This window comes from Fulmarus glacialis, unplaced genomic scaffold (assembly GCF_000690835.1).
Source record: "Fulmarus glacialis isolate BGI_N327 unplaced genomic scaffold, ASM69083v1 scaffold14185, whole genome shotgun sequence".
Classification (NCBI taxonomy): Eukaryota; Metazoa; Chordata; class Aves; order Procellariiformes; family Procellariidae; genus Fulmarus; species Fulmarus glacialis.
In genome coordinates this window covers 13722-37192 of record NW_009213727.1, presented here as the reverse complement: position 1 = coordinate 37192, position 23471 = coordinate 13722, and the positions used below count along the sequence as shown (strand labels likewise).

The window sequence follows — 23471 nt, the reverse complement described above, 5'->3', positions numbered from 1 at the left end:
GTTTCGTAAGAAAGAAGAAATATTAGGAAAAAATTCTGTAAGAAGAAAAAAGGAGTTGCACCTCTCAGCAGACTGCTGTCTCTGAGCCTACACAGTGATTTACACTAAAATGCATCAGGAGTGTTACCTTTCTGACCAAGCCTTCAAGATCCAGATGCCTTTACATGTAGCACGACAGATATGCATAACATTTTATCAAATAAAGTCACAGATCATATGGCTGTATGACAGTCAAGGACCCTGACTTGCAAAAGGCAAGGCATGCATTTCATTTTTAACAACTGGCAGGGACTAATCACCTGCATCTTATTAATAAAGGCATAGACACTTAAAACTTGTGATTGAACTGGAACAGGGAGTGAAGAGAGCAACACTTCAGTGAACAGCATGCAAAAGTAAGTGTGTGAAACTCAAGACTTATGAGATGCATTTAGTTTTCACATATGCAAGACAAAGTAATAAAATTACATGTAATATTAACTTTTAATTGTGCTATATCCTGGATTTTTATATCAAGAGAAAATAACTTATTCTGTTTTGCAATCCAAGATATTAATCTATTTTAACAAGCCTTCATGAAAATATTTTCAAAATTTTTAATCTTAATTTACTTAGCAATAAGCATGCTGTAGAAAATCTCAAAAGGTGGCAAAAATAAATTGTAATTTAACGGTTGTTTTTAGCAGGAGCTACTAAATTGTAAATTATTCCACAAACATTTCAGAAGTAGCCCAGAAGGATCTACAGTTACCTCCATATAGCCAGGATCAGATGCATTCTGAATTGCTTCATAAAGTTCTGCACCATCTTGCAAATTATGGATTTGCTGTCTCGTGACTATGCGTGATCTTGGTGTTCTTCCGTTACTTCTCTCTGTTGAAAAAAAAGCCATTATGTTGAGTACAGCAATACACTTCAAAAGTGAAGGAAAAAATAATTATGTAAGAAGCACGGTAGTACTTAGGCCTTGCCAGAATGAAAACACAAAACACTTCTATATAAGAACTGATATATATATGTGTGTGTGTGTGTGTGTATTATATTTATATAAAAAATACAAGCAGAAAAAAAATCTCGTTCATTTAAATACAACATAAATTAGAATATTATACAAACTTTGGGGAAGCTGGTATCAGTGTTTGCACTTAGGAGAGGGTAGGAGACTTGATGGGCTGCCATGAAACTTCATTGATACTTGACCATATTTTCTGTATGTCTGACACTTCCTCTTCCTCTCATACAGCAGAAAAGCACAAAAGTCTCAAAGATACCAAGATCTGGGACAACAGGTGACCACAGGCCTGCACATGAAGCCTCCTTAGGACACCAGCTAAAAGCGGAGTTAACTTCATTACATTAAATTATTACCCTCTTCTTAGGTAAGTCATTTTGCTGCTAGCATTTTGATTAATTCCTTCAGCGTAGTAGACTCCAGTACAGACAAGTTTACTAGTCAAACATAAAACAACACAATGAGGTGACTGGAAGTTCATATCAGTGAAGTTAAGAATTACAAAGCAATCTCTGTTTTCAACTAAGAATTCGGTGGTGTGTTTGTTTTGTTTGGCTTTTGGGGTTTTTTTTGTTGTTGTTGGTTTTTTGAGGGTATGGCTTTATTTGCCTTTTCCTTGTTATTCGTGAGGGACTCCAGGTTCTGAGAAAGCAGAGGACATCTCAGTGTTACCATGAGATGGTATCGAGATCACCACGAGAAAGACTTATGGAGAGGGAAAGGCTGTGTGGGTTGTAGATACAACCCTGTGAAATTTGAACTGCACAGGCTACCATTAGTGATGGAATCCTATCTGTTTTTTTGGGCGGGGGGGGGAACCAAAAAAGAAAACACCAAACCAAAACCAACAAAAAATCCTCCCAAAAACCAGACCAGAGTATCAAGGCAGCTAGAATCCAAAATCAGTGTGGCAGGAATCCTGATGCCCTTCCTCATTCCAGTTTAGCTGAGTCAAACCTAAGGGGAAGCAAACACATTTCCTAAGGGGAAGCAGCAGTGAGCTTCATGAAGCTATAGCAATCAGCAGCACTTACAGCAATGGCAGACCTGAAACTACTGCTAGAAATCACTGGCAGAGGTGTGCAGTGTCATCCCATTACAGAATCAGAAAATGGTTGAAATTGGAAGGGACCTCTGGAGGTCATCTTGGCCAACCTTCCTGCTCAAGCAGGGTCACCTACAGCAGGCTGCCCAAGACCATGTCCAGTGAGCTTTTGAATATCTCCAAGGACGGAGATTTCACATCCTCTCTAGGCAACAACACTGTCAGTCACCCTCACAGTGAAAAAGGGTTTCCTGATGTCCAGAGGGAACCACCTGTGTTTCAGTTTGTGCCCATTGTCTCCGGTCTTGTCACTGGGCACCACTAAGAGCCTGGCTCAATCTTCTTTGCACTCTCCCTTCAGGTATTTATGTGCATTGATCAGATCCCCCTGAGCCTTCTCTTCTCCAGGCTCGTCCCCACGTGCAAGATTTGCACTTCCCTTTGCTGAAGTTCACAAGGTTCTTGTCAGCCCATTTCTCCAGTGCGTCGAGGTCCCTCTGGATGGCAGCACAACCCTCTAGTGCATCAGTCAGGCCTCCTAATTTTGTATCATTGGCAAACCTGCTGAGAATACACTCTGCTCCATCGTCCTAATCACTAATGAAGATGTTAAAACAGGACTGGACCCAGTGTTGATCCCTGGCGTACACCACGAGTTACTGGCCTCCAACTAGACTTTGTGCTACTGATCACCACCCTCTGGGCCCAACTGTTCAGCCAGTTTTCAATCCACCTGACTGTCTGCTCGTCCAGCCTATGCTTCATCAGCTTCTCTATGAGGATCTTAAGGGAGACAGTGTCAAAAGCCTTACTGAAATCAAGGTAGACAATATCCACTGCTCTCCCCTCATCTACCCAAGCCAGTAATTCCATCACAGAAGATTGTGAGATTAGTCAAACATGACTTCCCCTTGGTGAATCCCTGTTGACTACTTCCAGTCACCTTAGTGTCCTTCATGTGCCTGGAAATAGTTTCCAGGATTAGTTGTTCCGTCACCTTTTTAGGGATCAAGGTAAGGCCAACTGGTCTGTAGTTAGTTCTCTGGGTCCTCCTTCCTGTGCTTTTTGAAGACAAGAGAGAAATTTGCTTTCCTCCAAGTCTTCAGGCACCTCTACCAATCACCATGATCATTCAAAGAGGATCAAGCGTGGCCTCACAATGACATCTGCCAGCTCCCTCAACACTCATGGGTGCATCCCATCAAGGACCATGCATTTAGGCACATCCAGTTTGCTTAAGTATTCTCTAACTTGATCCTCTTCACCAAGGGTATGTCTTCCTTGCTCCAGACTTTCCCCTGACCTCCAGGGCCTGGGATTGCTGAAAGCTGGTATTACTACTTAAGGCTGAGGTGAAAAAGGCACTCAGTAACTCGGCCTTCTCCACATCTTGTGTCACCAGGGTCTCTGTCCCATTTAGTGCTCCACTGACCTCGGTATCTCCACAGTTCCGCAATGTTTGTGAGGAAAGATGCCCAGTGGTCAGTCTTGGTGTTCAGGTCTATTGAGATACATCCTAAGTAGCGCCCACTTCTGGGTGAAATATTAGTGTCAGATCTTTGAAGAGAATGGAATTACCAATTCTACAATTTTGTAGCACTTCCCTGAGCATTATCTCAGTGGTAATTTTTCAGTAGCCTGGCTAACAACACGTTTAGGAAGAGTTTCCTAGATAGCTGCAAAGCCAAGCAAGTAAGTATGTAACTGTTTTTTTCTGAAAGGTCTTGATACATAGGAAGTAAAAAACCTAAACCAATACAACACAAAAACAACAACAAAGAAAACAACCCAACGCCCTATCTCTGCTTCTCTATCACCAGATAAGTTTTTGCCAGTTTCTCTAAACTCTTCTGTAAACGCCAAAAAAGTTTTTGTGTTCTTATTACAATGTTCTGAAACAATGAAAGCTTTACCTTCATGCTTTTCATATTCTGCTTGGATTTTTGCAAACAGAGCTTCCAGTTTCTTTTGTTGATCCTCTGCATGCTTGGCAGCTTCCCTTTCTTCAGCTCGGCTGTTACGAAACACGTATGAACCAGCTGATGTCTTTTCCATCCACTGAAATAAAAAGATTCAAACAAAAACAAGACTTTTTTTTATTTTTAACCTCATCTAACTTTCTTCTAATACTCACTGCTAAGCAAAAATGCTTTAAAAAAGGAACAGGCAGTAGATCAGTTCTTTAGTATAACAGATAAAACACAAAACCCCACAGCATTGGTTGGTAAATCTCTACTTTAAAGATATACAGACAGAATGGAGCAGTAGTCAAAACTGCATGATTTAACAGCTAAAGAAGCCATAGCTTATCGTAATAGGTATTGATGTAATTTAGAAGATAGTTGGATCCCACTGGTAGATACATAAAGATACAAACCATCAAACTCAATCCTTAAAAATATACCAGAACTGCATTCTACCCAATTTGTCTTTCCACATCAACTGTACTGTCTGTTTTAACATACTAGATTAGATGCTGTAAAAGAACTATGATGTTGTTCTGCAGATGCTCTTAAACTTTCTCTGCCTGAAATGGTTCCATAGAACTACAGCCTTGTCCACAACGCTGCCAGAACTGGCTTGCCTGATGCCTGAAGTGACTGGTTTGAAGAGATAGGTGAGCCAAACAAAGAGGTCACTGCTGCTGAAAGTGGTCCCTTCCCTTCCTCTTTTCTGCACAGTCCCATCTTCTCCCTTGCACTGGCTCTAGCACATATCTGACCTCATCAGACCACATCAGTTTGTTAATTCAATAGAATAGCAGGTTGTTGGGTTTTTTTGTTTGTTTGTTTGTTTTTAATTATTATTATTAGTTAGTTACTTACTCCTGGTTTAGTGAATTAAATTAGCTAAGCAACAGGATCAGATGAGCTCCAGGTTTAGCATAGGGAAGCGGCAAGAGAGTATAGCGAGAGCAGGATGAGGAAGGGTTGAAGGACTGATCCTTACGAGGCAGTGAATTGTTGAAATAGGCTCTGCCTGCCTCATTAACTGCATACCATGTATCTCCTGCACTATTCACAGTTTGATACCTTTAATTAGGGTTACTGTGATTCCTACACTCCTTGACTCTTGTGATTAGGGTTACTGTGAGGTTAGGATTACTGTGATTCCTACGCTCCTTGCTCCTTGAGGTAAAAAGGAGACAGACAGTGTTCCTATCATGTCGGTAGGTTTGAACAAGAGTCTCTGTTTTTAAAAAAAAAATCTACATCAGCATATCAGTCTCCTGATACAGCGAGACACAAAGCACCACCTTCCTCCCCAGCCTGAAAGCCATTTACTGTGATGCAGTTAGAGATTACAGTCTCATTTCTGGGACTTAAATAAATGTTAGTTCTATCAGGCAGTTCTCATAGTAAGTGCTGCAATTTCCTCCATTAAAGTAATGATCTAAATATCAAAGTAATGATCCAAACCAAATAGTGGTATTACCTTTGCAGAATTCATTCTACATCGACCAACAGTTATACAACACTTCAGAAAGAAAGCAATGAAAAAAATCCCCTATATGTACATTCCAAGTGTAACATACTCTGAGAAAAGTTAACAAAATCTGAAAGTTGTATCCTGGTTAAACTGTTAACATTAAGAGGATTGATTACTAACAAAAACATTGTTTCTTTTTGTAGTTGGTATTGTTATAAGAGCGAGTAGTTACAGTGAAGTCTGACCATATTTAAAATGTCTGGATATCAAGTGGTATTTAAAACATCTTCATTCTATTTTACACCATAATCACATTGTATTTTCAGAAATATTTCTAAATAATAGATCTTAGACAATATAGCCAGCTACATGTAAGAAAAAGTAATCTTACTAATGGTTATAAATATTTAACTTCTTTGCAGGGATATGTCTGTTAATAATAGAAAAAAACTGGGTTTCAATTCTACTGGGAGTTGAAACTGTCAGTGTTGTTTTCTCCTTTAAAACAAGCGCCATGCTTTTTAGATTACAGAACTGAAATTCAATTATTTCTGGCTTTTTGAAGCTGAAAATAAAGCCAACAGAAGATACTGAGCACAAACTGAAATTCTTCTTATAGCAGGATACTTCAGTCCTGAAATACTAAATACATGCACACTGCAAGAACCACTCCTGTTCATTACACGCATAATGGTACTTTTTCTTAATTTTTTTAGCTATATTATATCTGATTTGAGGAATGATATAGCAATTAACTAATACAATTTAGATTTCATAGAACCTGTTAGATTCATAAAATACTTACACCATACCTGAATAGGGTAAGTTCTTTGAATAACTATATCAATACACCCCACTGCACCACCCTCACTGTAAAGCGATGACAAAGGCAAAGGGAAAGGTCTGGGATCCCGATGAAATCCTAGTTTTGCATGCCATCGTGCACATCGAGTGCTGTTCGCTGAAATCTAAATAAATTAAATGTTGAATGATGAACTGTCACTGGTAGGTCAAAAAGATATCCAACTTATATCTAGAGGAAAGACTAGAGGAAAGACTATTTTCACACTGGTCTCACTAAGAATATCTCATTTTTGCACCTGAACATATTACATTTTAATTTTAGGGTTTCTTTTCACATTGAAGAATGTATTTTAAACAGAAACTAAAAATTTGATGAGTTAAAATTCTCGACGAAATGAGCATCTATGAGACAAGCCATTGCTTTATATCAGAGAAGCAAAATTTTTATGCTGAAACTTCACCCAGCACTTTAATCATCCTCAAACAAGTCAAGACCCTCCCCGCCAAGCCCACCCTCTCACGACCTGTTTCTTTCCCCCCATTCTTCCTCCAACTTCCATATTGTCTGTGATGAATAAATACTTTTTCTAACTTGGTGCTTAACCAAATTAAGGAGCTGGAACTGACAAAACATGAAGCAAAACTTGGCAGAATTTTATATTATAAACTTCTCTTCCAACCCTATTGAATAGCATCAGCTACTTTGCGTCATGTCTTACAAATCTGGTTATTAAACTTAAACAAAACTTCGTTTGTTTATAAAGCCCTGACAAAACTTTTTCTGTTTACAAAACGTGGCTCAAGTAAATAGCATCTATCACATCTCTCGGTCACATCCAATCAAGCTGAACTAATATTTTGTTTTACCTTTAACATAAGGGAATCTGGAGCTTCCAGTGGCGTACATCCATTTTGAGAGCCAACAAGTTCTGCTCCATGCACTATGATCTTCTGACCAACAGTCAGCCTTCTTCTACGTAAGAAAGCTTTGAGAGGTGGATCCAGAAGAGCTCTAATCCCATACCAGCCATCAGTAACTTCAATTATTGCTGCTGCTTTTTTACTTTCCACATTCTTATTGCTACTGCTAGGAGATACAACGGTGTTCAGCGATATGATTTTAGAAATACACAATACAAGTGTTTTACCTGCTGCATCATCTCTCTCTGTTATTTTTTTGATTGCTGATCGTTTACTTTTATCAACTTCCAAATCATACCTACAAAAAAGAATTCATGATGCTTTGTTAAAGCAAACAAAATCTATCACATTGTTTTTCCTTAAACACAATTGTGGCAAACTATTGCGTAATCAATCTACATGATTAAGTACCACTATAGCAAAGCAAATGTTATCTAAATTTTTGCAAATAACATGCATTACGTTTTTAATACTGATATGCATAAGTTTAACAATATAAGCATTCTGATAAACAGTAAAGGCAAAGTAGAGGTGCTTATTTTGTAATATTATGAACTAGAAAGCACACAGCATCACAAATTACAACTCCAAATACATTGCTATACACATACCTATATTTCAACTGCAACAGCACTGTTTCTGGTGTCAAACATCTGTTAGCAAATTCATGTGGAAAAGACACTTCCATGGCTGCCAATTTCCATACAATCCATCTATAGTGATTGTAAACCCAGGCCTCTGTTATTAGCTTGGGATCCACACCAGGAGTGTCACAGAGGGCTCTGCAGATAAATTGTTAATAAATTAACCTGAAATCTACTGTAAGTTTTTACTTGCCTGTTTTTCCCTAACATTGTATTCAGTGTATGTACATAGGCAACAGTAACAAAGGAATATTTATTACAGTGAAAACATGAAAGTTACATTCCATAACCTGATCTGGTTATTGTCTCAATACCTAAGTTTTGTCCCCATACGCTTTGGCAGCATGCAAGTGCATACACGCATACATTCTTGAAACTGAGACTTTTGACCCTAGTAGTAGCTCCAGGGGCAGGCTCTGTCTGCTTCACGCAGTTATGCACATAGCATAGAGGGACAGAGGCGTGCCCTTTCAGCCCTCAAATTTCCCCTACTTGCTCGGTGAGTTCATTACAATCCATCCCCTTCTACTTCACAGTTTCTAGAGTTGTGGTTTGGGTGTTTTGGTTTTGTTTCTTTTATTTAACCATGCATGTGGACAACACATTTCAAAGAACTTTCAGTTACTACTGAAGAACTTCTCTCCATTGAGTGACCGCTCAAATAGACTTTCATTCTGTGTGGAGTCCAAAATGTACCACCATGACCTGCATGAGTTGGGTTGGAAACATCTATTTTTTCCAGCTCTCACAGTCACTAAGAAGGCCACTTCATGAAAGAAGAAAGAATTCGACGAGAGATTCAAATAGCTGAGCCATTAGACTGATTAGAACACGAGTTAAGTCCTATCAAAAAGTCAATTTCCAACTTGTCAGAAAGCCTCAAGAAGATTTTAAGGAACTGTATTGCAGTTGGGTGATGAAAAGAAACAATTTGAAAGCCAAAAAGTCATATACAGGAAGATAAGGAGCAGGCATGACCATCAAATTATTACTACATTAGAAGAGAGCAAAGCAATCTCAAACTTTAGGAGATACTCTGTAATCTTTCATGAAGGACAATGCAATTCAGGAGTTAAAGACAGAATTTAGTTCAAGATTAAGATGACTAAATGAAGGCATATATATTCTAGTTGATGGAGATCTAGTTAATATACTTAAAGGGATAAAAAGACTGATTCAGCTGACCAACCAGTAGGTATTTATTCTCAACCATATGCTTTAACATATAACAAATCCAGAAAAGATACAGGAACTGAAGGCAACCTCTTGTGGAACAACATCTAAAAATGGCTCGAGAATATATCTGGTATTCAGGGTCAGACTGACACTGAATTGACACGCAGAGCAGGTTCTGACACCAAAACCACTGTGGCTATTCTGGGCTATTTAGCTCTATGTTGGTGGTTTCTCTCTTCTGTTTCTGAAAAATGAATGTGGGCAAAGCCATATATCTGATGGCCTGACAACAGAATCAGGAGCACATCTGAAAATTATTAAGACAAGTTGCCTTTGGAACAAGAAGTTGGACTGCCTAAAAAGGACAATATTTGGCACATCGAGGCATAAGATGTTTTGTGCAAATAATTTAATGTCTTTCCCATTTACAGGAAAATTATGTGAAATTAATCGGTATTACCTCCAACATGCCTAAGCAGCATATTGCAAATACGCTAATCCAGAGTTGGATGTGTTGTTTCCAGAGATCTACTGCTTCTTGACAAAAACAACCTCAAACCTCACGTTTCCTATTAATCTGTGTAGTGGTGTGCTTGTCAGCCTAGATACAGCAATTTCATATGAGAAAAGAATGACCAGCTTGCTTTCTAGAATGCATGCAACTCCAGAACACGGACATGTAGGCAAGAGGTCCTGCACCGTAACTGCACATGGATGAACATCCCAGACAGTCCTTTTTGCATCTACCATAAATGCTTTGTAGGAACATTCCATCTACCAACGTATAACTCCAAAACATTGAACAATCGTGTCACCACTGGAGGGAAAGGCAGAATCAGGGATGGTATCACTAATAGCAAAATACTTTCCAAATGGGGAAGAAAGACAAATAACAAGTTAGGTCAAGTTCTGCGTACTCTGTCTTTGAGTGACTATATAAATGCATATGCCCACACATCCCACAGCTGTCCATGAAACAGTTAGGGCATGTGATGCCACAGGGTGCAAAATGGAACTGTGGGAGGATTAGCTTTGCTTTACAGTATTTAGAAAAAAAACTCAATTTTAAGGACTGCTTTGAGACAAACTTGATTTACTGTCAAACAGAGAGACTTGAGAACTTCCAGAGCAGCATGCAAAAATTCTTAGAAGCCACTTCTAAACAAGTGAAAGACAAGAGGGTGATTGGGAATGGCCAACATGGATTTACTAAGAGCAAATCATGCCTAACCAACCCGATGGATTTCTATGATGAAGCAACTGGTGCTGTAGGCAAGGGGAGGACAGTGGATGTTGCATATGTTAGCAAGGACTTTGACAATTTCTTACAGTCTCCTTATCACAAAATTGGTAAGATATGGGCTGGATAAGTAGATAAGGTGGGTGGAAAATTGGCTGGACTGCTGAGCATAAAGAATTGTGATCGACAGTACAAAGTCCAGCAGGTGGGCAGTAACTAGTGGCACCTCTCAGATATCAATACAGGGACAAATACTGTTTAATGTCTTCATTAACAACGCAGATGATGGCATGGAATGCACTTGCAGCAAGTTTAAGGATGACACCAAATTTGGGGAAGTGGTTGATAAACTGGGGGGCAGGGTTGCTATTTAGAGGGACCTGGACAGGCTGGAGAAACAAGCTGGCAGGAATCTCATGAAATTCAACAAAAGCAGTGTCTTGCACCTGCAATGGAACAACCCCATTCAACAACAGGCTGGGGCTGACTCTCCAGGAAACAGCTTTGCAGAAAAGGAACCAAGGTCCTGGTGGACAACAAGATGACCACAAGGCAGCAATGTGTCCTTGCAGCAAAGAAGCACAAAAAGATCCTGGGCTGTATTATGAGCAAAGCCAGGAAGGCAGTGATGCTTTCCCTCTCTTCAGCACTTGGGAGACTGCATCTGAAGTTTCTGTCCAGCTTTGGATTCATCAGGACAAAGATGATGGTATACTGCATCAAACGCCGCAGAGGGCCCCTGTGCTCTTGGGGGCTAACCACATGACATACAAGCTAGGAGAGCTGGGTTTGTTTGGATTTAAGAAAGAAAGCAAAGAGACCTTATTGCTCCTGACTGGAGGATTCAGAGAAGACAGGGACAGACTCTTCTCAGAAGCACACAAGAGGATGAGAGGCAACAGACACAAGTTGGAACATGGAAAATTCTCATCAGAGATAAGGGCTGTTGTTTTGGTTTTTTTAAACCATGAGAGTGGTCAGCACGTTATCCAGAGATGTTGCGGAATCTCTGTCCTTGGGAGGTGTTCAAAACTCGGCTAGACAAGTCCCTGAGTAATTAATCTAATTCAAACTGCATTGAACAGGGGCTTGGACTGGATGACTGCCAGCAGTCCCTTCCAACTTAAACTATTCTATGATTCTGTGAATTCCAGCACTTGATTGATCTTCACTGATTAGTTGTTGGGTATGGACGTAGAACATCTCCAGTTCTCCCAAGATGAACAAATATTGTTGACACCAAAAACATTTCCCAAAGTCATGGCAATGACTTTGGCATCAAAAATATTCCCCAAAGTCATGTGGGAGAAGCTAATAATGATGCTGACTCACTAGCAAGAGCAGAAAACAGTTGGTTTTTTTTCATGAGGAAGTACAGATCACAATGTGGAAGTACCATCTTATACTAGTCAATTTTCCCGTATTTGATTACTGGCACTAACTTCAACTCAAACTTTCAAATAAAAGCAGTCCTTGAGCTTGGAATAGACCTATCTCTGTCACACTTTGGAACTGGGAAGCAAATACTGCAAACCTCTTGAATTCTGATACTATGTAGGTTGGCAATGCATGCTTGACTACAAATACTATTCAAATACAGGTCCCTGCCTTGAGTGTTTGTGTGAACGCATACCAACAGTGACATTGACTTGAAAAAAAGAGCATCTCAAATTTATGGAGGAAATCAGAAAATAATGGTAAAGTATTTTCTGAAGTTTTGCTGGAACAACAATACACTGGTAGTTCCTTGTTGTGTCACACATGCTTTTGGTTAAGTTATAATGTACAAACTTGCTTACAGTAAAACAAAACATAATTTTTATGAAAGTGTTTAGGAGAGATGCACTCAACACATAGACTTTTTTTTCAGCTCATCTTAAATGGCCTCCAAAAGGAGGGGTAGAAGGATCAGGAAGAGCGCAAGAGCAAGGGTTGTTTGTGCACTTTTTTTTTTGCTTCTGACATATACTCAAAAGAAAGCTTGAATTAATCAGTGAGTTTTACTACTGAAGTCTTTGCTTCCTTCAAATCGTACGTCAGCTTTAAAAATACTATATTAAAAACATATTTTCAACCCTATCCTGCCAAAAAAGCCCCAAGCACCTCCCCAATCAACCTTCATTCCTATGAAAAAACTCTAGAGCCCAACAGAAATAAATCTTTTTCCACTTAAAAAAAAAAAAATCAAAACCTATTAATGCTAATTAAACAAAATGGTAAAGTGCTGAATTAACAGAAAATAGTAATATTTTTCTAGACTATTTACACTGTTGAAGGATCCCCAGAAATTTTCTAAATTGACTTTGTATGCTTTCTTTAATGGTCAGTGAAGATCACTAACAACATTAGTCTACCTAGCAAATTTACAATCCTACAATATCTTTATTTATACTAACAGAGGTGTACTAGAAATGCACAGTAAAAAAGTAGTCAGAGGCTTTAAAAGATCACTGTGTTGGATTTATTCTAGGGGATAAGAGAATCACTAACTAATAAATAGCATACTTTTCTCAAGTTGATAAGTAACAGTACCTGTAAAACTCCTTTTTTCCAGCATTTCCCTCATCTGTAGGGATTAGCCATCCTCCATCAGCAAGTTGCATCCCATTTCCAGCTAATAAATACTCCTTACTGAAAAAGTCTTTGATGAGAAACCGGAAAGATTCTGCATTTGTGCTGTTAACTTGTATGCAATGTTTTGAAACACCATATGTGTAAAGCTGCAAGAAATTAGATGAAAAAAAGACAAAATAATTACAATACCGTAAGAATTCAGCTGAGAGTTTTTACATCTAATGTTATAAATTCAGATAAAATATTTCCTTGACGTTGAGACAGCTTTTGTCTGACGTTGTCATTTCGTATGTAATCCAAAGAGAATGAGGAATTCCCAGCAATTATTTTAGCAGAACAGCATCACAGTGTGCTTTAAAAGTGTTTAAAAAAAATTCAATAGGTTTTGTATCTTCACTGTACCAAAAGCTTTTGGTATAGACTTACCTGAGCTTAAATTTTAACTGTGTATTATCTTAAAACAGCTCTTCATATGGGTTAAAAGTCAATAGCAACTATAATTGGTGGATTTTTTCCTTGTTTGATGTTTCTCTTGTTTGATTATAACACTACAGAGACACTTATGACCCTTATTATTTGGAATAGTCTTAAAAACTGAGGATATGCAAAGCTACTTAAAAACTGTAACAACTGGTATAACAGCTACTGTAAATACTTATCTCAAAACTGAAGAATGTATCTATTCAAAAGCTACTGAGTTTTTGTTTGCTTGTCTTAAGGAACAGACCCCAGGAAAGATGCACAATATACCTCTTCTGTAGAATAAAAACTAGGAGATTTCTCTTCTACTGCAGTTTTCAGAGAGATTCTATTTCTTGCAGATGTTTTAATGACATAAAGACTACCTGGCTGTGAGCTAATATTTTGCCTATATTTCTTTTTAATTCTCATTTCCTGCAGATCTCTGGCACAGCGGAGATTTGTAATCATCTTGACCATAGCTGCAAAGGGAAGGGGAAAAAAAAAAAAATTACCAAAAGCTTTTTACAGTATATATCCATTTAAGATATACAGTCACATTATAAAAGCAGATTCAGAGAAGCATATTTTCTAAGCCACCCTGCAGATTTTTAGAAACTGCAAGTCTAAATATTCAAAGTTTAAAGCATTTAAAAACCAGTGTTTACTGAAGGCATTTAAATAATATTTCTATGAAATGAACAATATGAAATAAATACGAATATATAAGTCCCTGAACTAAACTAAAATCCATGTATTTTTTGCATCAGACTGAACTCTTATCTTCACAGAAATCTCCAAATGAACAGAAATTGGTTGATGATGACTAGTCCATAATCCTGAGATTTTGACCTGTAAATAGGGGATCTAATTCTGCAAATGTTCACGCACCTGTTCAAATATACACAATGAGTCCTTGTGAAAAAATCCAGATTATTTGATTGTAAAAGTTACATAAATTATACACACTGGAACGTTAAAGAGAGCTTAGAAAGCATAAGCCCACACGCTTAAAATAAAGTCAAGCAGTTGAGATTTAAACTCTGCTTCTTTGAAAATGGCACAGTCAGCCATTTATATGGTTAAGCCTACAATTTAATTAGAAAACAGAATGAATACAAGCTTCTATAAAAGTTGTTAAGGTTCCTACAATATTTTACTTAAGAGGTATATAAATTCAGATATCAAATGAAACATAAGCCATCTTAAACACTTGTTTCTGAAGCACTGTGTGAAAACAAATTTTTCGTGTTCTTAATTAACTTTGGAGATGAGATGAATATGCTTTATTTGGAGTGCAATATAAAATATTAGGAAAGTAATTATTTCCTAATTTTCCTTAAAAACCAAACCAAAACAAAACCCCAAAAAACAAAACCCCAAGCTTAAAAATAAGCTTCTTTTTATTTAAAAAAGAAGTCTGACAGAATATGCAAAACCCTTAAAGGTTCAGTTCTGATAGTTAGTATTCACAATAGGTAAGTGATCAAAATCTGAAATACCTAAATTGCCATTTTCTAGGTCAGTGTCTGCTGTGTGCTGCATGCAAGACTGGTGATCCTGAAGTTCAGCAATATTTTGTTCAGTTGTGATCTGATTTAATTCCGTCTCTTCAGTCATATTTTTGCCGATTGGCGAGTCACATCTTTTGCTGCTGCCTTGTTCACCTGTAGAAAATGTCAGCTTGGTTTTGAAGGGTGGAATAAAAGTTTTAACAGTTTTGCCAGATTTGTACAAACTTCTTGTTTCTTCACTCTCTTTTGCCGAGGCCTTACATGGAGTAGAAACCCCTGAAGTACCATTTGAGGACTGCCTTAGTGCGCAGTGCTGAAAAATGGCAGGTTTAGATTTGAATCCTTTTAAGTCTTGATCTGGTAGAGTAAGGGTAGGGTTCTTGACTTCTTGTCGTTCTTTAGTAGCCCTACAGAGATGAAAGCATTTAAACATACAGGTTTCAGCTTCCTGACAAAAATCTTTGTCAGGATTTTGATATTCTTAATTTAGTAATACAATTTTCAACACTATGTCAATAAAAAGACAAAATATCAGTCTTTGACATTTTAAAAACTGAATACTTAATTTCTATCTATCGAGAAAAGAGAAATACAAGTGTAAAATTTGTTTAGCATCTCACTGGTCTACTGCAGCAATGTATGTTACATGGTAATTTAGTATGTTTATTTTGAAGTAAAATTATTAGTCTTTTATAAAGTTGGGTAGCAGATTATTACCATATATTTTTTAAAAGTTACAAGAGCTTGCAAGGTTTTAAGAAATTGCATTAGAAGAACTCTAAAATATATTACAAATTTCTCACCCAAAAGGTCGACAAGTTACGGGTTTTAAAGGAACATGGTACATAAATTTTCTTCTGTCTTTGAAAATGCCTATAAGATAATTAGAAAAAAAGCTTGAAATGGTACATTACATGGATAGATATTTAAAGCACATGTTTTTTCTATATTAATGTTATAAATATATAGAGAAGTTTCCAGTGTGGATTTAAATAGCTTTGTTCTTTTTTTGTTTTTTCCCCAAATAAAATCTTTGTATAAAACATCTTCACACTAGTTGCAGACAGATCTAAAGAATAAGTGACCACATGCTGAACCCTCAGAAGTTCCTATTTGTGAGCCTGCAAGATGTCTTTAGGCTCCTGAAAGGAAAATGTTTATCATATATTTAATTCCAGGTAGGCTCACCATTCAATTTAGAATTCTTTTAGCAACTTCTTTTTTTTTAAAGTTACAACAGAAAAGGGCACATTTGCACAAACTCCTTCTTCCATCATTGAAGGACATGCTTATCTTGGAATTATCAACATAACTAAATAATGTCTGCCTGGAATTTAAGCTCATTTGTGCTATGCTCTTAGGCTGCAAAGAGGAAGTCATATATGAGTCATATATATGAGAAGTCATATATACAAGATGCCACATGTTCTAGAAGTCAAAGACAAGACTATACTGGAGATTAGGACTGTTTGCAGTTATTCCACCAAAGAATAACACTGTTCAGATCCTGCTACGGGGTACGATAATATTTACATATGAAGGGTATAGAATTATTCTCTAGCAGCAACTTACAAATTCGATTTAAAACTTTCTTTAAATCATGAACAGATTTAGGACAGCATTCAGGAACCAATATACTGGTTAAACCAATATATTTGATGAATCCTGCTATTGAATTCTAGGTGAGAGCATGCAGTGCTTAGAAAGAACAAGTTCCTTAAAGAACACAACTTATCCCATGGTTACATTATCCTAATACTCTAATTACTAACTTCACATAAAGCATCAACTCAAACTTTAAAACCTTGATTTCACTTTCATAAGCCTCCATATTACCGGCTCAAAATATTAAAAGCATCTGTAATGTAGACACCTATCAGTAAGTATATTCTTCACAAATTATTGTATGATGAAATGACCAGTACCTTCTCATTTTCCTGTAGATACAGTTTTTAATTGAGAAATTACAGATCAATAAGATATATTCTTCCTATTGAGACCAAAATTTGTGAGATTTAGGATTGTAAGAAACTGGATAAATTCCTACCAAGCTGGAAATTAAACCAGAGTTCTTGCAGCAGTAGTACCCTGTAATACATTTAGATTCTACACAATAAGGCATACCATTAATCATGTGATTTCAAGTCAGCAGAGACATTATCATAGCAGCTTCCCTGAGTTTTCATGACTATATTGATAAAAGAAGCAGTTAAGCATTCTTATTATATGTTAGTTTATTGGAAATCGAAGAATTCTAAAGATAACAACTGACATCAGATTACTGCTTAGAACACAAGACGACTAAAATTACCATCAGGGGTGCTTTTCGAAGCTTTCAAAGATCTGGGGGGATTCTCTGTTCTGTTAAATTCAAGCAGTAGCTGTCTTTTAATTGGAGGTTCTCCTAGGATAAAACCACAGATTTTTAAAAGTGATGTTCCTTTTAAGTTCAGTTTCTTAGCAATACTGTATAACTTAATTACAATTTCTAAATAAAACATTCAAGAAGTTAGAGCAAGCAGATGTAGCAAGTTTTCGGATCACACATCTGTATTAAACAGCCTTTTCGAACACAGAGCTACTTCACCACAATTTGCAGAAGCTCCTTCTGTACAGAATGACTGTATATTGTGTTACCAAGAATGATTTCAAGACTCCATATAATGAAGTCTGTTGCAGAATCTTTTGTGGTCAGTAGGTCTGTTCCGCCCAAATCAAAATTTGTGAGCCTTAAGTTATCAAACATACTTGAGGCTGCCTCAGAAAGTGCACCACAGTGGACTTCGGCAGCACAGCTCACCTGCATCTTCTTTTGTACTTTCAGTAATCAGAAAGTCCCTACAGAATTCTAAAAAAATGTGTAACACATCTTTTACAGAAGCTGTAACTGAGGATGTGGTTCAACTGTGTCACAGCTGTTTCGAGTTGGACTGATAGAGTCCTATCTGCCTTTTCAAGCCTACCCGAACTTTCCCACACTAACCTGTCTGACCTTTGTACCTGAATTTGTGCAACTAGGCAGCGACTCTATTGCTATCTACCCTTCCATAAATAGTTTTCAGCTGGCCCAGGTCCCTGAACAGGTCTGGGTGACTGTGCAAGCATTAAGTACCAACACTTCAGCCCTGAGACAGATCAGTTTTAGATGGTAAGAAACCATGCTTTTAGACGGACAACTATTTTTCATATCAGACTAGCAGTCTCAATATATGTGAAACCTTGTCCTCGCCTACAAGGCACAAACCAGTGAAAATGGAATTACTACTTCTCATTTTTCAATGAAACACCCGCTAGATTTGTGCGGAGAGGAAAAAAAGAAGTCTGCTCAGAGAGAAAACAAGCAGTAGCTTTCTTCCATAACTTTATGATAAAATAGCAAAACCTGCACACCTTAAAAATTACTAAACACAAGTTTAGCTTGTACTGTATATTTAAAGCTGGAAAGAGCGTATGAGTTATTGCCTGCAGCAAGAATTTTTTGTCATTAACACTAGGAGTAAGAACTTCAATTTCTATATCACCTAAAAATCAACATGACATGCAAAAAAGCCCCAAACAACCCACTGTGCAGAAATATGGAGTTGAACATGAGACAAAGACCTACCAAGTGAGTTTTTTTCTTCGAAGTGCCTCTTCCCAAAGGTCTTATTTTGAAAGCTTTTATCCAGTCTGCCACTGAAGGACTGTGCAGCATTGATTTGTACTCCAGAATTGGAAAGATTGTCTTCCATAAAAGCTCTTGCACTTTCTACAGCCTCGACTTCCAAGTAATTTTTTGGAGTTTGGAGAAGATCAATACTCATTTCTGCTTTAGCAGTAGCGCTACATGAAACTGCTTCAGACTCTGTTTTCAGCCCCAGATTCAGCTGCCCTTTTCCAAAAGACCTAGTTGCTGAAAGCTATTTTTAAAGAATGTTAACTGCTTGTTTTTCTTACTATGTGGTACATACTCAGGCATTTTGACATGGTGAGTGCTTAGGAAAGGCTTCATTTCCTCAGGGTAGATGCTTTTTAAGTCAAAGTCTGCATTGCAGCTTTTCTCAGTTTTGGATCCTGAGATCACTTTATCAGTTAGAGATTTTACATGTTGACCACTCTCTTTAATTGAACTAAGTTGATCTGTAATGCAAAGCCCACTGCTTAAGAAGTCATCAGATTCTTTTAAAATTGCCTTTGCTTTTTGATAAGCATTTTTAGAGACTGTTACCTGCTTTCCACTTGCAGTGCTGAATCCAAAAGCTGGATTTGAAATCAATTCAGTGCTGGCATTTTCTTCCTTTTTTGGTAACGCTATCCGCATTTTCCTAGGAACTACTTCAGTGTGCATTTCAGACTTTTCAACATCTTCCTCCATTAAAAAGGCTTCTTGTATATCTGATGAATGGTTACCCTCCATTTCTGAAAAGAGCTGTCTAGCTTTCCTGAGTGACTCTTCTGACAGTTGTACAGGCTTACCACTTGCTGTACTAAAAAATCCAAGATTGCTTATAGAAGAATCTGACTGCTTTATCTGCTTATCTGGAACAGGCAAGTGCCCAAAAAGCTTAATATTCTGTTCAAAGCATTGCCTCTGAGAATTTGGAACAGACTTTGCATCTGCAAATGTGTTTGTATCTTGCTGACCATTTTCACTAGCACTTGCATTTACTTTAATAAAATGGGATGCAGAAGAATTAATCTCTTCACTTCTTGTAGCATTTAAAAACTTAGCAGAATTAGGACACTCAGCATGAATGACGGAAGATGAATTTCCAGCAATTTCTGTTTGATTAGTTTTTGAGTTAGTCTCAATTTCGTATTTTACAGATTCACTGTAGTCTTCTTGAAACATTTGTCTGACTCTTGCTAATACACTTTCTGAAACAGAAACTGCTTTACCTTTTGCTGTACTAAACACAATTTGTTTCATATCATCCTTTTGATTTTCAACATTAAGTGATGTTTCTTTTAATCTGGTTAAATTAGCTTCATCTTCAGGAAGACTGACTAGTGACTGGTTTTGGCAAGCATTAACGATGGTGTCTGTGAAGCAGTTTTTGTCAGCACAAGGCTCATTTAAACGTTCTAAGTCAAATTCCTTACTGTCACAGTTCAAATGAGAAGAGCTACTTTTTGAAGTTAAGAGAACGGGTTGATTAGATTTATTGTTACTATACTCAACAAAGAAAGTATTTCTTGTATCTCCAGGCATAGAATTATCTTCAAGGTCATTTGATACCTTCATTAAATGCAGAGATGCAGCAGAGTGCACAGGAAAATCCTGTGTGTTTTCTGAATCATCCCTCTTTTTTGCTGAGTATTCCGTCTCTCCCTCTGCAAACAGTTTTCCATCTTCAGACAAACAAGTTCTACTTAAAGCATCACTCTCCTGTCCGGAAAGGGATTCCGATTCTGACTTTCCAGGTCGGACATCAGCTTTTTTATGTGCACATGAAGTTACCAAACTTCTCTCACAACCTTCACCTAGATTAAAAAATGTATCTACTTTAACAGTATCAAGAATTGCAGTGTGTTTAATGGGACTGCTCTCTACTGTCTGCTTAAATTGATCTCCAGGTTCTTCAGGAACAAGCTTTTGATTAAAATTAAGTTTTTCTCGATCACATTGAGCAATGCTTTCAGTACATAAATCACAGTTTTTGACATAGTTTTTATCACATTTCCTTTTCTTTAAGGGATTCTCAAAATAGTCATTATGTTCCTTTCCTACATCAACATTTTCTGCAAAAAACTGTTCAGCTTTAGCCAAAAATCCATCAGCAATTGTTATTTTCTTGCCACTAGCAGTATGAAAACCAGTCAGATAACTCCCTTTCACTTCATTTTTTTCAACGCCCACCTCTTGCTCAAAAGGTATTTGATGATCATGGTAAGAACCTATTTTTATTCTGCTTTCATTCACTAACAGGTTCTTATCACGGGTGGTGTCTTCTCCTTCCGTATTTTTATGATTTGTCTTTTGTTTATCAGAGTTCTCCGAAACATTTGCATCTCTTTCTCCACGTTGTACATTGAGCAAGTGTAGAGAATGATCCAAAGCTGCATCAGAAATGGATATATCACCACCAGCTGGAGTTCGAAATTTTTGAGACAAGCGTTCATTTTCCTGCTTTCTGTCTTCTCCTTTCTGATTAGGAGACAGGTCTTCCATTTCATCTGGTATGCTTAACCTATGTTGTTCTGCAGCTGGAATAGCATCTCCTAGACATGTTACATCTAATGAGTCTTCTTGCAAACTACCTTCAACTTGGCAATCTCCTTGATTCAAAAACTGTTTGGAAGTTTTATGGTTCTGGTTATGTTTTTTAATGGATGATAGACTGTTGATGATAGTGTTAGTACTATTGAAATTAACATTTTCATTATAATCTATCGATTTTTTTGTTTGATTTTCCGTATCTTCCTTGAATGGTGTACTAGTATTTTCTTCATTTTTTTTCTGTGCATGGTAGGAAATGGAACTTGTGTGGGAAATGGCGCCTATGCTTTTGAAATCTGAAACGCAGATGGTTTTTCCTTTGTTTTCTTTTGTCAGGCATCTGATAAAATTACAGCTAGAAGACATATGCCCATTTGAATTGTGACATCTAGTACTAGTTTCAGAAGATTTAAACAAATACTTATCATCATCCAAGTCCCTGAAGAGCTCTGCAGATCTGGTCAAAGCCTCCTTAGAAATATTTATTTTTTTACCTCCAGCTGAAGTAAAGCCTACAAAATTAGAAAAGCTGTCCTGTTTAGCTACTGGAAAGCTCCCATCAGATATTCTATTTTCATTTCTGTCTAAGTTAGTAAAAGTAACCCTTTCATCATTTTTATGGAAAACCATTGCGTTTTCTTTTTCATATTCCACCACTTTAGAGTCTTCATTTGTGTCTTCCTGCTTAGTACAATACCTGTCATTTTTAATTTGATTTTCAGATTTAAAAGTGCTACAAAAATCAGCATCTTTCCTTATTTCAGAAATATTTTCCGCATTTATTGTTCCATGTGTTTCTACAGTTCCAAACTGTTGAAAGACATGACTTTGTATCATATTACTTTGCTTTCTAAACTGTGTAAATTCAAACTGACTACCTGTTTCTTCCAGGATACTAGAAAGTTCAGCAATTTCAGCTTCTTGGCTTGCTGTCAAGGTTTGATTTGTTTCTTTCAAGGATTGTTGACTTCTAGGAAAGCTTTTACACAAGCCAACTTTATGTGGAATAAACTGCATATGCCTGGGCTCAAGAAAACTTGTCTGTGAACCTAAAGAATCAGATAAATTACTGCCCAACATGCTTTCTGAATCCGAGAAAAACGTATTCTCCTTTTTAACTTTATTTGAAAAGTTTCTGACTCTTTCCATGGAAGAGGCTTCAAAGCATTCATTTTCAATATCTTTGAACAGCATTTTGCCTTTTGCTAGACTGACTTCAGAGAATTTAATCTGCTTATTGGAAGCAGTCTGAAAGCCACCAAAGCCCAGATTCAAACTGCACGCATTAAGATTTCCTGATGATTTCCCTGTATACTTTAGGTTCTCCTTTGACTTTGTGCTGGAATACATAGGTGCTACTTGTTTATCTTCTTCGGAAATTATTTCATTTAAAGAATTATCATCTATACAATCTAACAATTCCTTAGCAATCTCTATAGCTACGTTATTGCAAGCAGCTGCTTGAGGGCTTTCACTATTTTCAACTGACTTTGGCTCTTGATTGTCAGCTACAGCTTCTGAGAAGGCAGCTGCATCTGTTTTCTCCCCTTGTTTTAACCCAGTACTATCATTTTCTGAGCAGTTTATTCCCAAAGGTCCAAGTACTTCTCTACAGTCAACTACTGACCACTGGTCTGTGGCATGCCTTTTATCAGTTGATATTTTATTGCAACAATCACTACTGACTCCATTTATGCCAAAGTTGATCTGACTCAAGGTATTATTGAAACGATCGTTTGTCACAGACGTAGTCTCATGGTGCATATCAATCAAGTGTTCATTATCCCTAGAAGACCACGCAAGTTGTTCTTCAAGGCTGCGAGGTACAGTAGCTCCATCGTTCACATTAGCACTCACATATTTATCTTCCTCGCCTTTCTCTAAGCAACAGCTTTTAGGGAGCAATCTGGAACGCTTTCTTGCCATTAGGCATGCTGAAGTTAGAACTTTACGTTTTATATTTGAAATTATTTCACTATTTAAACAATCTGTTGTGTCTTCTTTCTGTGTATTAGATACTTCTAAGCATTTTAATGATGTAGCAGGTTGATCCTCTCTTCCATTTTTCCCCAAGTCTCTCAGGTCTTGGGGAAGCTTCAGCCTATTGTTGAAGGAATTATCAGATGAATTATCCTTTATATCCATTTTTAAAGTACAATTGCTGAAATTGTTTTCCTTGATATTTGATTGCAAAAGCTTTCTCTCAGCAAAAAGCAAGCCGTCTACAAAGGAAGACATTACCAAAAAAAAGTGTTAATAAATTAGTTCTCATTTATGCAAACAAATGCAGATTCAGATTTTCATTAAATTTTGGCCCATAAGATCATTTCTACACATTTAACACTGGTACCATAAATATCACTTTTGTTTTCAAATGTGAACGCCTTGAGAAGATTGGAGATCTGTTTAATGAAATCATGTTCTAATAACCAGAAACGAGTAGCCCGCAGTTAA

The 23471-nt window shown here is 37.3% G+C and overlaps 1 protein-coding gene across 1 annotated transcript in view; it reads right to left on the bottom strand.

The window, feature by feature from the left end:
* BRCA2 (breast cancer 2, early onset) overlaps nt 1-23471 on the bottom strand; it is a 41230-nt gene that overhangs the window by 4932 nt on the left and 12827 nt on the right. Inside the window, 12 exon segments of the mRNA XM_009578289.1 lie at nt 752-873; nt 3971-4115; nt 6299-6454; nt 7158-7509; nt 7823-7993; nt 12804-12991; nt 13596-13786; nt 14807-15225; nt 15622-15691; nt 17130-17222; nt 18423-18710; nt 18713-23239. Of these exon segments, the coding sequence (XP_009576584.1) occupies nt 752-873; nt 3971-4115; nt 6299-6454; nt 7158-7509; nt 7823-7993; nt 12804-12991; nt 13596-13786; nt 14807-15225; nt 15622-15691; nt 17130-17222; nt 18423-18710; nt 18713-23239 (6722 nt within the window).